Raw genomic sequence first — 16,099 nt, 5'->3', positions numbered from 1 at the left:
ACGGAACACAAGCAGGGGGAGTGGGAGAGGGAGAAGCAGACTCCCTGCTGAGCAGTGGGGCTCCATCCCAGGACCCTGGGATCATGACCTGAGCCAAAGGCAGACACTTAACAACTAAGCCACACAGGTGCCCCAGTGGTATCTAGCTTTAATTTGAGATTCCTTGACAGCTAAAGTAAGTCTGAATACCTTCTTATACATTTTTCAGTCAATTGGATTTTTTCTTCTGTGAATTGCCTGTTCATAACCTCATTTATCTCATGCCTGGGACCTCGGCATTCATGTTCACTTAAAACCTGTTGTTTTTCTTTGTTTCTCTCAACATCAAGTATCTATAGTTTTTATTTATTTTTTGAAAAAGATTTTATTTATTTTTTGACAGAGAGACAGCGAGAGAGGCAACACAAGCAGGGCGAGTGGGAGAGGGAGAAGCAGGCTTTCCGCGGAGCAGGGAACCCGATGCGGGGCTCGATCCCAGGACCCTGGAACCATGACCTGAGCCCAAGGGAGACGCTTAACAACTGAACCACCCAGGTGCCCCTATAGGTTTTAGATCTTACTTAGAATGATCCTTGTGTTTCACCTCAATTAGCAGGTTCAGCTTAATTTTTTAAATAAAAGACAAAGAGATGATTCATTTTAGAATCCCCTTACTTCAAGGACATAAATGCTGTCTGGTTACACTGGAGTTTCACTGAGTTATTCAATGCTGATTTAAAGACAGGCTTGCTTTTCAAGGTCATACATGACAGCTCACTAAGTAAGACTAATAAATAATTGCCACTAATTTTATTATACCTTATTATTTATAGCATAGTGCTAGGGCACTTCTATTTTATCTTACTTAATCTCCAAGAAAAAAAAAATCCACTCTAGTATGTACTACTATTATCTTCATTTTAACAAATGAAAGTGAGGCTTACAAAGGCTAAATAATTTACACAAGATCCCAAAGATTTTCAGTGGTAAAGTTAAGAAGATTTACACCTAAATCTGTGTGATCTATTCTCTCTCAATTACTGCATTTTACTACTATCTTCTAAATACATAAATGGCATCAAGAGAACATTTCCTAGGGTCTTAGGTAACTTTATTTAATTTTCTGTACATATCATAAAAGTTCACTATTTTGGATAAGTTAGGGAAAAGGAAGGGGAGGTTTTGAATCAGTCAGTATATTTAAATTTTAGAAAGCCTAAGCAGCTCAAGAGGTCTTTTGAAATCAGATCTCTGTAAAATATAAGAAAGATCTATAACTAGCATTATCAATTATCACTTTAGAGGAAAGTGAATTTTTCTAAATTACTAAGTTTTTTTTTTGAGAATAGTAATCATTTTCTCAAAACTCCTATTTGCCCAATGAATTTACTTGTTTAATTAATTTAGGTAGTATAACTCAACCTAGCCATTTTTTTAATCATTAAAAATTCTCTATTGGCAGAGGCCTAATCATCTAGGTTTTACTGACATATATCTAAGAATCCAAAACTCAACATATACATCGACATGAGAGCATAATAAACAGAAAAATCAAAGCACAAAGAAGAGAAGAGGAGTTAACAGCAAAATTTACCAGGGCATGAATAATCTCATGTTTTACTGTGGACAGCATTCCAATAAACTCCTGAGGCTGGGTAGAGATCATATTTGGACACAGGTTAGCATATCCTGCTATTGGCCTGTTAAAATAGACATTGAATTTTTTATTATATTCCAGAAAAATATGTATTATGATATTTACTAACCTATACTTTTATCTTTTTCCCAAGTTTTTATTTAAATTCCAGCTGGTTAACATACAGTGCAATATTAAGTTCAAGTACTAACCTATACTTTTCTATAAAACATTGACAAAGGTAAGAAAAGTCTTTACTAAATATCAAATGTCATTTTGTACCATAACATCTAACTCACTATCTTATATACCTTCAAGACATATACCTCTGTTTTCCTATGGTGTGGCTCATTAGCACCTGTCCTCACAAAAGGAAAGTTAATATAAAGTTAATTGCACCTCTGTGTGAGTTTATAAAATATGTTGATATATATCAAAACATAAGAATGGACTGATAAACTTAAATTCTAACACTGGTTTACTTGTAAAATCCATTTTTGACTTTAGCATTTCACTATAATTATAGGGTGGTGGAAAGGGAAGGTAAATATACAATAGGACAATAAGGAATTCATTCAGGTTGCTCAAGCTTCTTATGCCCATCTTGCTATTCCCTTTCTCCTGCCCTAATATTGCCTTCATTTGCATACAGATATTTTTTATCTTCCCATCATCTTCTTTCATAGTCTAAACTTTCTAGAATCTACACAATTCCATCACTTTCTGAGCCTAGAACCCGAGAGTCCGAGAGCTGACTAGCACCTAGCGTAATTCAGTCAGTTCCACCACGCACCTACCTGTCTTTCAAAAGCTGTGGCAAACAGACAGTAGTAAGGAAATCCAAAGTCCTTTCTCCCACCACTACCCTAACATTTTACCACTTAAAATGTAAATCACCTTTTCCAAAATAACATTTGCCTTATTTAAGTAAGAAACACATTGCCTACTTTGTTCACACTTGAGAACGGACTTACACTTAAAAAAAGCATGAATGTAATTCACTTACTAGAACACTGCCACACTGACCTCTAAAATATAAAATGGATGCCACTGCCAGGCTTAAAACCCATCAGGGACTTCCTTCAGCATTTAAAATAAAACAGCCCTGTCTCTCCAATGCATCTCCTTAAGTCCTCATCCTCAAACCCAGTGTCCACAGAAGTGGCTTCTAACAGCAACAGGCACACATGGATTTTTCCTAACAAGTCTTTCTCAAGCTCTTTATTTGGCTGAAGCTTATCAATGTTCAGGTTACACCTAAAGTTTCACTTTCAGATAGGCTGTCTTTGCCATAATTTAGATTATGTTTCCCCCTTTTTTCTCTTTTATGTTACAGCACCCTTTTTCCCCTCCAATTTATCACATTTTGAAATCACATTTATTTGTAAGTATATTTAGTATCTGTCTCCCTTAGTAATTTGTATGTTCTGTAATGCAGGTACATGTGTCTATTTTGTTCACCTAGTCTGCTGGCTGAACACATTAGGCATTCAAATATTCATGGAATGAATTAATATGGCAGTTTTGAAGGAAAGTTTCTCTTTCAACTAAAAGATTAAAAGAACTGAAGATACTTTTTCTTCCAACATCAACATCAGAAGAAACCAAATTCTTTTCCCAGATATGAGAAGACATATATGAGTAGGTCCATATTCACCGATACAAACAACATTTACTCTTTTAGTTACTCATTTATATCAAATGTGAACCGAAACTTAAAAGTGCTTTAAACAAACATTAATAGCAGTGCAAAGAAACTGAAACACACCTCTGGGTTATGGGATTCTCATCTGTGTGACGGTTCCTATGCTGGATTCTCTCACCAAAAGACAACTAGATACTTTAGGTATTTTCAGCATTGTCAGATGCTGACAGGAGATGAACTAATCTAGATCCACCTCAACATGGGATTTTATATCCCTCTCCCGACTTTTCCAAGGAAGCCATTCTGTTCCTAATACATAAAGTTCACTTTAATATGTCTTTTATTTAAAAAAAAAATAAAAGCTCATTGTGAAAGGGTATATATCTAAACAACGTAGAAATGTCTAAAAAAAACATGAAAATTCTGGTTTACAACCTACAACCTACCCCTAAATTTCACTATCAGAATTAACTGCTATCAACAATCTGGGGTGCTTTATTTTTAGCATAACCAGCCATCCCGATTTGCCCAGGACTGAGGGCTTTCCCAGGATGAGATTTTTAGTGCTAAAACAAGGGAAGTCCCGGCCAAATCGGAATGGCTGGTAATCCTAATTATTACTTTATAGGAATAATTCTTCTTAGAAACAAGAAATAATTCTTTCTTCTTAGCAGCTCAAGTACATATATAAACTTTAAAACAAATATGTACTCATATTATATACACTGTTTTACAATGGTCTTTTACACTCAACAGTATATTGAAAATGAAATTGTGTGTGTATGTATGTGTGCACAATCCATACAGTTTAGTTCAAATTAAGATAACCATGATTTCATGGCACTACTATTATGAAGGTATTTCTCACACAGATATCTACATTAAAAAAGTATCTCATTTTATGAGATAACTTAACCATTCATTTAGCACTCCAAATACCACATTTCCTTGATACTGAGATACCATTAATTATAAAATATCATAAATTTAATGACAACTTCTCAGAAAAAAAGGAATACTCTATTAAATACATGTATTTTCACTAAACAGTAGTATATATACGTATATATATATATGCAAAAACATATAGCACTTTCTTTTTCAGTAATACATTCAATCATTTTACTCTAAGCTTTCCCAACATTTAGAAGCTAAAGATTTAAAGATTTTTGGATAGATTTCACAGATCATCAGTTACATAGCATCATGGTAAAAGACTGTTTTTCATAATCCATGATGCTGATTTTGACCATATCCTTAACACCTTTAGGTAAACATATACCATTGTTTCCTTTGTATTGCCTACTTGGTTCAACAAATGATTTCATTTTTTTTCCTCAAATGAACTGTACATCAATAGAAATGAAACAGCTCTTTAAAGTCAGCTAGTCTTGACAGATAGATGAACGTTCAAGACCTCAGCAGTGGTCCTAATATACATATGAACTGGTCACATTAACTCTCCCAGATTTGAGAATGTTACAATCTATCCTGAGACATGGCAATCTCTAACATCTTTGACTGACTTGTTTGGAATGTGACAGGCAATCTTCTGCATATAAAATAACATTTCATTTCAAGCCTGCCTCACTTGGAATTTTTTTTTTTAAATCTTTTGTAAATAAAAAAGAGCCTTTAAATATTTTAAGTAATAATTTATCTAATGAAGGACATAGTAAATAATATGACAATTAGACGAACAGTTATTTTTAACATCTTACAGATTTAGCACAGAGGTGCTAAAATTAAAGTTAAAATTGTTTCCTTAGGGAGGTATTTACTTCCAAAGAAAATTCTCTCTACAGTAGACTTTATCTTTGGAGTTGGTACTGACATTACCATATGAATAACAGTTCTATCACCTGACACTCTCCTCCACCCCCCCAAGCCCTACCATCCCCACTACCCCATTCAAGCAGGGTACAGTTTCTTACTACTGGAGGCAATCTGGAAAATGCAAACATCCTGTACTCTAAACACTTAGGATTCATTTTAAGAGTTCCCATTTTAGATCTTGGAAAATAAGTCTCGGGGGAAAGTTTACCTGTCCATTTTTGCTTCCTGCTGACAATAGGCTGCATAAGAGATGATGTTTTCATGGCTGCACCTCTCGGTGGCCAGAGCACCAACATACAGAACAAAGTCTGCATCCCGGACGCCCTCTTGGTCTTGCACACCCACTGCTACACAGGACCACTTGCCCCCACGGCAGACCCTGCATCGCTGAGCCCATGGCGGGCAACAGAAAATCAGACCAGAGACAAGGTTAGCTATAGGGACTTTTATTTTATAGTGAATCCAGATTCTAAATTCGTATGATTTAACTTTTATTACCCTTCAATTTTTATCAAAATCCATTCCTACCTCTACTCAGTTCCTCTAGTTTTGAATTTATTTTACCAAAATTCCTACTTTATAAATGATTATAAATCTATAATCTTAATTAAAACAATCAATTGTTTATTATTTTTAAGGGCAGTCAACCAGGATGCAAAAAAAAGACGAATAGAAAAGGTTTTAAACTTTTAAACTTTGAAAGTAGGTGAAAAATTACAGTGGACCTTCTTGTGTGTATATATACACATATATATTGTATATTCTTGTGAATCTACAGTTATTTCAAAATTAATAAAAAGCTTTTTATCTAATGGAAATGTATTTTCTATTATAAAGTGATTCCTGTATCTTGTTAAAAATTCATATAATACAAACATACACAAAGTAAAAAGTTAAAGTCATCTTTACCTTTTAAAGATGAGTTTAAAGGGTAAAGTCACTTCAACATCACTCTTATTTTTAGTTTTTTAATTAAATCTTGGCCCGTGTAACAGCTGCTTTTTAGAGAACTTCTTCTCTCAAACCTCCAAATTACAAATTAAAAAATCAGTAAATTGTGATTTTTTGGGGTGTAAGTGATGGTTTTATATAGAAAAAAAACCAGAAATCACCATTTCATTACATTGTTTACTCTTGTTTCTCTAATATATATATTTATAATTTTTCAGTTCCATTACTTTAACCTATTAATAGTGTTACAAAAAGTTGTGATTTTTAAACATCCTTTTCCATGATCACTCATGTATTTAAAAAAAAAAAAAATCAGGACACCCCCCCCCAACCCATCAAGAAGCAGCAGAATTTGGAGAAGCCAACAGAATTGAAAACAAAAAATACCTTAGAAAAAAAGCAAAGAAATGTCTTTTTTTTTTTTTTAAGATTTTATTTTTAAGTAATCTCTACACCCAATGAGGGGCTCAAACTCATGACCCAGAGATTGATTTTCATGCTCTTTCAACTGATCCAACCATGTGCCCCAAGGAATGGGTCTTAAAAAATGTCTATAAAATGCCTCTAAATTTCTTGGGAAAAGAGCTGGATATGTAATAACAAGTTGTTTTAACTTTTAAACGTGTCCCTAAAACCTTTTATACACTCCCAAGAAATCTGAGAAAAGAAATGGAAGCTGAGTAAGTTAGTTGTATTAGTGCCAATATACAGGCCTCTAAAAGCCTTACTGAGCTTCATATAACTTAATAAAAAAAATACAAAGTAAACTTCATATAAACATATGCTTAATTTTGGTTACAAAGTAAATGTTCAGTAATATATTCGTTTTCCAGAAGTAACCAGAGAACACAGTTCAATAGAGAAAAACAGCTAAGGCAATAATCATATTTTCAAATGTATATGTATAATAAATTGGTTTCCTCGTATACACATTTAAAATTTTTATTTTTTTACTGATAAGTAGTATATGCTTAATATGAAAAATCAGAACATTACAGAAATACATAATTTACCAAAGAAAAGCCCCCCCACACTCCAGTTCTTAAAGAAAACCATTAATATTTTGATTTGGCTCCAGATTCTTTAGGATGTGTATACCGCTAGTTGGTTTCATAATTTTTTATTGTATATCTACTTATACTTTTTAATTCTTTTATGTTTTTATTTCAGTTTTATTAAGTTGAATTATTGATTATAATTCTTAAATAAAATAGGCTAACTACACATACTGATTTCCAACTTTTTTTCATTTAAGAGCTTAAATATCTTTTCAAGTCAGTATATAGAGATCTACCTCATTCTTTAACAGCTGCATAGTATCCCACTATAGGATTATACCATAATTTAATACTAATATTGGCATATTTATAGTTTTGCAAAGAATATCCTTGAACATATATTGCAGATTTGTAAGTATTTTTATGGAATACACTTCCAAATTGGGTTGAAGCATACCATACATATTTTTATTTTAAGAGATAATATCAAATTGCCCTTCAAAAATACTGAGTATATACCTGCTAAAAGATGTTTTGGAAGACAAAGTTCTAAGCTGAAATGGTTCAGCAGCCCCAGAGATAAATTGAAAAAAGAAAAAAAAAGGAAAGAAGGTATCATCAAATTCATTTGAAAAAAAAAATGAAAGAATAAAATGAGCTAAGATTACTTTTGAAAGAAAAATGAAGCTTTTGAACTTAAGTCTATAAAAATTCCTTGGTGACACTCACAGATTCACAATCTCCCTCTCTCAGTTTATCCTAAAGAGTAAAAACAGAGTCCCTGGGTGGCTCAGTTGTTACGCGTCTGCCTTTGGCTCAGGTCATGATCCCAGGCTCCTGGGATGGAGCCCTGCATCCAGCTCCCCGCGAGGCCAGTTCTCCCTCTTCCACTACCCCTTGCTTGTGTTCCCTCTCTCATTGTGTCTCTCTCTCAAAAAAATAAATAATATCTTTAAAAAAAAAAAAAGAGTAAAAACTACGCAAAGAGTAGGGTGAATTACCTGGAGGTGCTCCTCAGGCACTATAACTGGGCCGCATTTTGTATGCTCTGCAAATTCCCCAGTACAATATCTATGGGGATCATTTTCCTTCTGTAGGTATCGGTTTGTTGTACGTTGTCTTCAGTTCATTTGTACATCAAAATTTAATTACAAAAAAAAAAGAAAAATAGTTCACAGTAGTTAAAAAAATTTTAAAAACCTAGCAGCTACTATATTAGTTCATTAATAATGATTACTATTTTTGTTAGAAAAGTGGACTAAGAAAGAATTTTAGTTTCATGGGAAATTCTCCTAAGCTAGGTTTTTAAACTCCCAAATAATTCATAAGCCTCTACTGTAGACACATGAGGGAGGAAGGGGCTATGAGGAACAGGCAACTAAACTCTAGGAAAAGATCTAGCAGGTCACCTCATAATGGAAAATCAGGGAAAGAATGATTACCTAACAGGTGTTTTCTTATTCCTTTTAAATACCTTGCAGTTTGATCTCTAAGGACAAACATAATGAAATATTCTAGTATGAGTTTCGCAATTTGTCATACTGGCAGAATGGGGAGGTCAGCGTACTAAACAAGTGAAGAAAATGACCTGTATTGAATGTGACATACCTGCTAAGTAGGATACTGCCTGAAGGTCTACGAACCTGGAAAGTCTTCTCTAAATAAGAGATAGCTTGTGGAAAAAGTTTGTTCTAAATAAAAGTTGAAAAAAAAAAAGGATTGTAGTTAAAGGACAAATATATTTAAAACAAGTAAGCATAGGATATTAATGACTGAGGGGGGGAAAAGGGGAAAACTTTACAATTCTGGAATACAATACGCTAGTTAGTCAAAGGTTGTGTGGCAAGAGAATGAGTCTAGGAGCAAAGGAATTTCCTTATTTTCTTAGTTGAGTTTGGGGAAAGAGAACTAAGTGAAAAATTCCTTCCCTATCTCCACTTAATAAGAATATTAGAATATATAAATCTCAACTAATCTAAATTACTTCAAATTCGGGACTGAATTAGATGATTCCAATGTTAAGGTAATTTATGTTAAAAAAATCTTATGTTTAGAAGATCTACTTTAATCTCACCAATTTCTGTGACCCATAATGAATTGGCTTAATGTGCATGTGTGACTAACAGCTAAGAAACTGTTGAAGTTAGCACCTCTATAAGCAACTTTGGCATATCATATAATCAGATACATCCATCTTCAGGGGAATGAGTATTTCCACAAGACAATAGTATTCTCAATGTATTTCAAAAACTGTCTTCTTCACTCTATCTTTAGCATGTTCTTCTCCCACAAAACATAGGAGAACAAGTAAGAAAACAAGAAGATTGATTTACTATTAAATTGTAAAATGAGAAGACTAATTTAGCATCAAATAAGGACAAAGTTTTGGTGAGTGCATCACAGAGACGCCTTTGAAGAAAATGATAAATACGTTCATTACCAACACCTTTTATTCATTCATTCACTAAACATTCATGTATATATTTTCTTTATTGAAGTATAGTTTATATAATAAAGTGCACCCATTTTAAGTATCAAATTCAAGCCATGAGTATTTATTACATACCTTTACAAGGTATCTTTTCTCAGGGAGCAATCTGAAAAGGAAGACATAAAACATAAGAATTGCCACGATGGGCATAGCACTGTCTCATTTGTTCAGAATATATCTGGCAGGACCCCCAAGGAATGCTTTGTGGACAGATCTAGTGTCAGTCCCCTAAAATCTCAATTTACCTCAATAAACATTTGAGTTTACTCTGTAGCAAAGCACAAAGCTAGGCATGATCATGTTATCTCATTCTTCTGGGAAATTAAGGAGAGGGAAAGATATCAATCACTCCTAATAGCTCTTCGTACATGACTACAGATTCATAATTTATCTATTTTCTGAACCCCTCTTACACTAAATGAAAGATTAGACTATCATCCCTCTGGCTAATAATTTTGTAAATGTTCTTATTGTATATATTAGTACTTCCTTTTATTTTTCCTCCAAGTACTTATTGAGGAGGTTCCTTCCAGGTATGTTATGACCACAACCAAGTAGATCCATACTTGTTCTGTTTAAACTGTTTATGATGTATAGATTTTAATCATATCCCATGGTTTTCACCTTTCCAGACTAAAAAGCATTTTTAGCTTCATTCCATCTTTTTTTTAAGATTTTATTTATTTATTTGACAGAGAGAGACACAGCGAGAGAGGGAACACAAGCAGGGAGAGTGGGAGAGGGAGAAGCAGGCTCTCCCCTGCGCGGGGAGCCCAATGCAGGGCTCAATCCCAGGACCCTGGGATCATGACCTGAGCCGAAGGCAGACGCTTAATGACTGAGCCACCCAACGCCCCAAGCTTCATTGCATCTTGGAGGTGCATTAGCATGTAGCTCCATCTATGGATCTTCAGGTAATAGATGAAAATATCTTTAATACTTTGATTCTTAATTTTTTTTAAAGATTTTTATTTATTTATTTGACAGAGAGACACAGCGAGAGAGGGAACACAAGCCAAGGGGAGTGGGAGAGGGAGAAGCAGGCTTCCCATGGAGCCGGGAGCCCGGTGAGGGGCTCGATCCCAGGACCCTGGGATCATGACCTGAGCTGAAGGCAGATGCTTAACAACTAAGCCACCCAGGCGCCTCCCACCTTTTTATTTTTTATAATAAAGGTGCCCTATGATTCTTAATTTTAAAAAGGCAAAATAATGGTGTACTTACTCATCAATACTTTTATCATAGACAGTCTTGATTCTTAAATGTTCATCAATATCTCTTTTTACAACATGATTTGCCTTAAGATGAACCTTATTTATGACCTGAAAGAAAGAATAGATTTGAAAAAAAAATTTAAAGGGTGTTGTATAGATTAGCCAATTGAGATTCTAACCAGAAAAAAAAATAAAAGAACTAAATAAATGAAGAGATGTTTCATGTTCATGGATAGAAGACTCAATATTGTCAGGATGTCAGTTCTTCCCAATTTGATCTATAGACTGAATGCAATCCCAATTAGAATCCCAGGAAGTTATACTGTGGACACCAAACAAATTGATTCTAAAGTTTATATGGAAAGCCAAAAGACCAAGAATAGCCAATACAATGTCAAAGGAGAAGAACAAAGTTGGAAGACTTACACTACCTGACTTCAAGATTTACTATAAGCTACAGTGATCAAAAGAGACAAATATTTATTGCAGCATTATTTAAAATAGCCACGATATAGAAGGAGCCTAAATGTCTGTTGACAGATGAATGGATAAAGAAGATGTGGTATTACTCAATGGAATATTACTCAGCCATAAAAAAAGAATGAAACCTTGCCATTCATGACAACATAGATAGACCTAGAGTGTATTATGTTAAGTGAAATAAGTCAGAGAAAGACAACATGATTTTACTTATATGTGGAATCTAAAAAAATAAAAATGAACAAACAAAAACCAAAAAACAGACTCATAAATACAGAGAACAAACTGGTAGTTGCCAGAGGAGAGGGAGGTAGAGAAGGCAAAATAGATGAAGGGGATAAAGAGATACAGATTTACAGTTATAAAATAAACAAGTCACAGGGATGAAAAGTACAGCATAGGGAATACAGTCAACAAAATTGTAATAACATTTTATAGTGACAGATAGTAATTACATTTATTGTGGTAAGCATTTTGTAATGTATATAATTGTCAACTCACTATGTTGTACACCTAAAACTAATATTATACATCAACTATACTTCAATTAAAAATTTTAAAAAAGGAAAAAAATAGACTAATAGATCAATGGAACAGAAAAGAGAGCCCAAAAGTAAGCCCACGTGAATACAGCCAACTGATCTTTATTTTTTTTTTTCAGCCAACTGATCTTTAACAAAGAAGCAAAGGTAATACAATGAGCAAAGAAAGTCTTTTCAACAAATGCTACTGGAACAACTGGACAGCCATATTAAAAAAAAAAAAAACTGGAGACATACCTTATGTCCTTCACAAAAACTAACTCAAGATGGATTACACACCTAAATGTAAAGTGCAAAACATAAAACTCTTAGAAGATATTATAGGAAAAATCCTAGACAAGCTTGGGTGTGGCAATGACTTTTTAGATACAACACTAAATGGGGTGCCTGGGTGCCTCAGTCAGTTAAGCATCCAGCTCTTGGTTTCAGCCCAGGTCATGATCTCATGGGTCGTGGGATTGAACCCAGCATCAAGCCCAGCAACAGGTTCTGCCTCAGTGGGGAGTCTGCTTGAAGATTCCACCTTCTGCCAATCCCCCCACTGGCACATATGTGTGCTCTCTCTCGCTCTCTAAAATAGATGGATCTTAAAAAAAAAAAAAAAGATACAACACTTAAAGAGTGATCTAAGAAATAATTGATAAATCTGACTTTATTAAAATTAAAAACTTATGCTCTGTGAAAGATAACATGAAGAGAGTAAGACAAGCCACAGACTGTGAGAAAATATTTGCAAAAGACACATCTGATAAAGGACTATTACACAAAATATACAAAGAAGTCTTAAAACTCAACATTAAGAAAATGAACAGTTCAATTAAAAACTGGGCAAAAGATGTGTACAAACACTTCACCAGAAAAGATATACAGATGGCAAACAAGCATATGAAAAGATGCTCCATATTATATGTCATCAGGGAAATACAAATTAAAACAACAATGAAATACTACTACACATCTATTAGAATGACCCAAATCTGGAACATGGACAACACCAAATGCTGCCAAGGATGTGGAGCAACAGGAACTCTCATTCATTGTGGGTGGGAATGCAAAATGGTACAGCCACTTTGGAAGACAGCTTGGCAGTTTCTTACAAAACAAAATACATTCTTACCATTAAAACTGAGCAACTATGCTCTTTGCTATTTGCTCAAATGAATTAAAAATTATGTACAAAGATGTTTGTACACAGAAAACCTGTACACAGAAAACCTATACACAGATATTTATAGTAGCCTTATTCATAACTGCTACAACTTAGAAGTTATCAAGATGTTCCTCAGTATGCTAGCAGATAAACTGTGATACATCCAGATGATGGAATATTATTTAAAGCTCAAAAGATGAAATATCAAGCCATGAAAAGACATGGAGAAAGCTTAAATACAGGATACTAAATGAAAGAAGCCAATCGGAAAAGTTACATACTGTATGATTACAAATATATGACATTCTGGGAAAGGGAAAACTATGGACATAGTAAAAAGATCAGTGTCTGCCAGGGGGTAGAGGTGAGAAAAGAGATGAACAGATGGAACACAGAGGATTTTAGTGCAGTAAAAATACCCTGTATGATACTATATTAATGAATACATTTCATTATACATGTGTCCAAACCCATGAAATGTACCCCATCAAGAGCAAATCGTAATGTGAACTATGAATTCTGGGTGATTATAATGTGCCAGTGTAGGTTAATCAATTGTAACAAAAGTACTACTCCAGTTGGGGATGTTGATAATGGGGGAATCTATGCATGTGAGGGGAAACAGGGCATTTGGGAAATCTCTGTACCTTCTTCTCAGTTCTTCAGTAAAACTAAAACTGCTCTAAAAAGTAGTCTTTAATTAAAAAAAAAAAAATGGAGACCAGAAGACAATGGAACAAATAAAGTGCTAAAGGAAGCCCATATACAATGAAACTACCCTTCAAAAGTGAAGAGGACATAAATATATTTCAGACAAACAAAAATTAAGAGAATTCATCACCAGCACTATATTCATTTCCTTCTAAAGGAAGTTCTTCATTCTTTCTATTTGAATGAATTCTTCATTCATTCATTCTAAAGGAAGTTCTTCATGGACATGCAAATGACACTAGATGGTATCTTGGATCTTTTATCAGTCAGCTCAGGCTGCTATAACAGAATACCATAAACTGGGTGGCTTATAAACATGGAAATTTATTTCTCACAATTTTGGAGACTAGTAAGTCCAAGATCAAGGTGTTTGAAGATTGAGTGTCTGGTGATGGCCCCCTTCTTGTTTCATAAGGCCATATGTCCTTTGGCATAAGAGGCAAAGGAGCTCTCTGGGGTCTCTTTCATAAGGGTATTAATTCCATTCATTATGGCTCTGCTGTCATGATCTAATCACCTACAAAAGACCCCACCTCCTAACCAACACAATGGGAGTTAGGATTTCAACATATAAATTTTGGAGGGGACACAAACATTCAGTCTTTTGTAGGTCTGAGAACCTGACTGGTAACCAGTTCCCTACACTGATATAAAATTTCCCTAAATAAGGTAGGTTCATTGTACCTAAAGTATTAATAGAAACAATATAGTTTACACCAAAAACTAATGATGTAATATATGGTGATTAACATAACAATAAAAAATTTTAAAAAAAAGAAACAATATAGTTTATGCTGAATACTTGTTTACTCCTCAGAGTCTGAAATTTTAGGGACTGAAATTGTGCCTACATAACCAATCTCATACAAAAACCCTGGACTCATAGGCTCAGATGAGCTTCCCTGTCAGACAACATTTTGTTCTTGTTACAAGTTACAGATGAAGGAATTAAGCACATCCTATGTGACTCCCCTAGGAAAGGAGTCTTGTAAGCTTGTGCCTGGTTTCCTCCAGTCTTTGCTCCATGAGTCTTTTCTCTTTGCTGACTATGCTTTGTATCCTTTCCCTGTAATAAATCTTAGCTTGAGTACAACCATGTGCCAAGTACTGTGAGTCCTCTAGCAAGTCACTAAACCTGACGTGGTCTTGGAGACCCTCAACACAATTATACGTATATTTATTTTCTTTTTATTTGTTTAAAGACATTAACTGTTTAAAGCTAAAATTGGATAATTGTAATTGTGAGATTTATAATATATATATGTAGAGGTAATATATAACATTAGCAAAATGGTGAAATCTAACAAAAAAACAAATGAATAAAACAAATAAACAAAAAGCAGAATCAGACATATAAATATAGGAAACAAACTGATGGTTGTCAGATGGAAAGGGGGTGAAGGGATGGGCAAAATGGGTGAAGAGGAGTGGGAGGAGATACAGGCTTCTAGTTATGGAATCTATAAGCCACAGAAATAAAAGGTACAGCATAGGAAATACAGTCAGTGGTATTCTAAGAGTGTTGTATGGTGACAGATTGTAGCTACACTTGTGGTTGGCTTAGCATAAGGTATAAATTTGTTGAATCACTATGTTGCATACCTGAAACTAATCTAACACTGTATGTCAACTATACTTAAATTAAAAGGGGGAGCCTGGCTGGTTCACACAAGTTCAAGCCCCACATACTTTTAGTTGAATGAAAATAAAATTACAGCAAATTAATATTTGTGGCATAGAGCTAAAGCAACATTTAGAGGAAAATTTATAGCTTTACATACCTACCTTAGGGGAAAAAACCCTCAAATTAATGATCTAAGCTTCTCTTTTAAGAAACTAGAAAAAGGGGGTGCCTGGTTGGCTCAGTTGGTTAAGCATCTGCCTTTGGCTCAGGTTATGATTCCAGGGTCCTGGGATCGAGCCCTGCGTTGGGCTCCCTGCTCAGCGGGGAGCCTGCTTTTCCCTCTCCCTGTGCCACTCCCCCTGCTTGTGCTCTCTTTTTCCCAAATAAATCTTAAAAAAAAAAAAAAGGAAGAAACTAGAAAAAGAGCAAATTAAACTCAAAGAAAAAAGAAAATAATAAAGAGCAGAAATCAATTAAATGGAAAACAGAAAAATAGAGAAATCAATAAAACTAAGAGCTGATTCTTTGAGAAGACTAACATAACTGATAAACCTCTAAGCAGACTGACCAAGAGAAAAAGAGAACACCAATTACCAATGTCAAGAATGAAACAGGAGACATTACTACAGAATTTACAGACTGATACTGGGGCTTACAATAGGAAATATGTATTTGGCTTTTGCCCCATTAGGGCACAGAGTTCTCAAACTTTTGGAATTTCCTAAGTGATGAGAGTGATAAAGGTGTCTTTTGTTATGTTAATGACGTGACTTTTGGAAAGCACCTAAGGATGGGGACTGCTTGCCAGTGGAGTCAACCATGTGAATAGAGGGTTGGAACTT

The 16,099-nt window shown here is 34.5% G+C and overlaps 1 protein-coding gene across 6 annotated transcripts in view; it reads right to left on the bottom strand.

The window, feature by feature from the left end:
• Window positions 1-16,099, bottom strand: part of LMLN (leishmanolysin like peptidase) — a 115,803-nt gene that overhangs the window by 92,589 nt on the left and 7,115 nt on the right. For 5 of the 6 annotated variants that reach the window (XM_027586816.1, XM_027586815.2, XM_027586820.2 and 2 more), the window contains exons 2-7: window positions 10,761-10,858; window positions 9,612-9,642; window positions 8,654-8,736; window positions 8,047-8,164; window positions 5,305-5,483; window positions 1,574-1,679 (exon numbers count right to left, since the gene is read on the bottom strand). In XM_027586816.1, the coding sequence (XP_027442617.1) occupies window positions 1,574-1,679; window positions 5,305-5,483; window positions 8,047-8,164; window positions 8,654-8,736; window positions 9,612-9,642; window positions 10,761-10,858 (615 nt within the window). The remainder of the gene's footprint in view (window positions 1-1,573; window positions 1,680-5,304; window positions 5,484-8,046; window positions 8,165-8,653; window positions 8,737-9,611; window positions 9,643-10,760; window positions 10,859-16,099) is intronic. The other variant, XM_027586819.2, reaches the window with a different exon arrangement.

Source organism: Zalophus californianus, chromosome 1 (assembly GCF_009762305.2).
Source record: "Zalophus californianus isolate mZalCal1 chromosome 1, mZalCal1.pri.v2, whole genome shotgun sequence".
Classification (NCBI taxonomy): Eukaryota; Metazoa; Chordata; class Mammalia; order Carnivora; family Otariidae; genus Zalophus; species Zalophus californianus.
The sequence above is the reverse complement of the archived record's forward strand: the minus strand, read 5'-3'. Positions and strand labels throughout refer to the sequence as shown.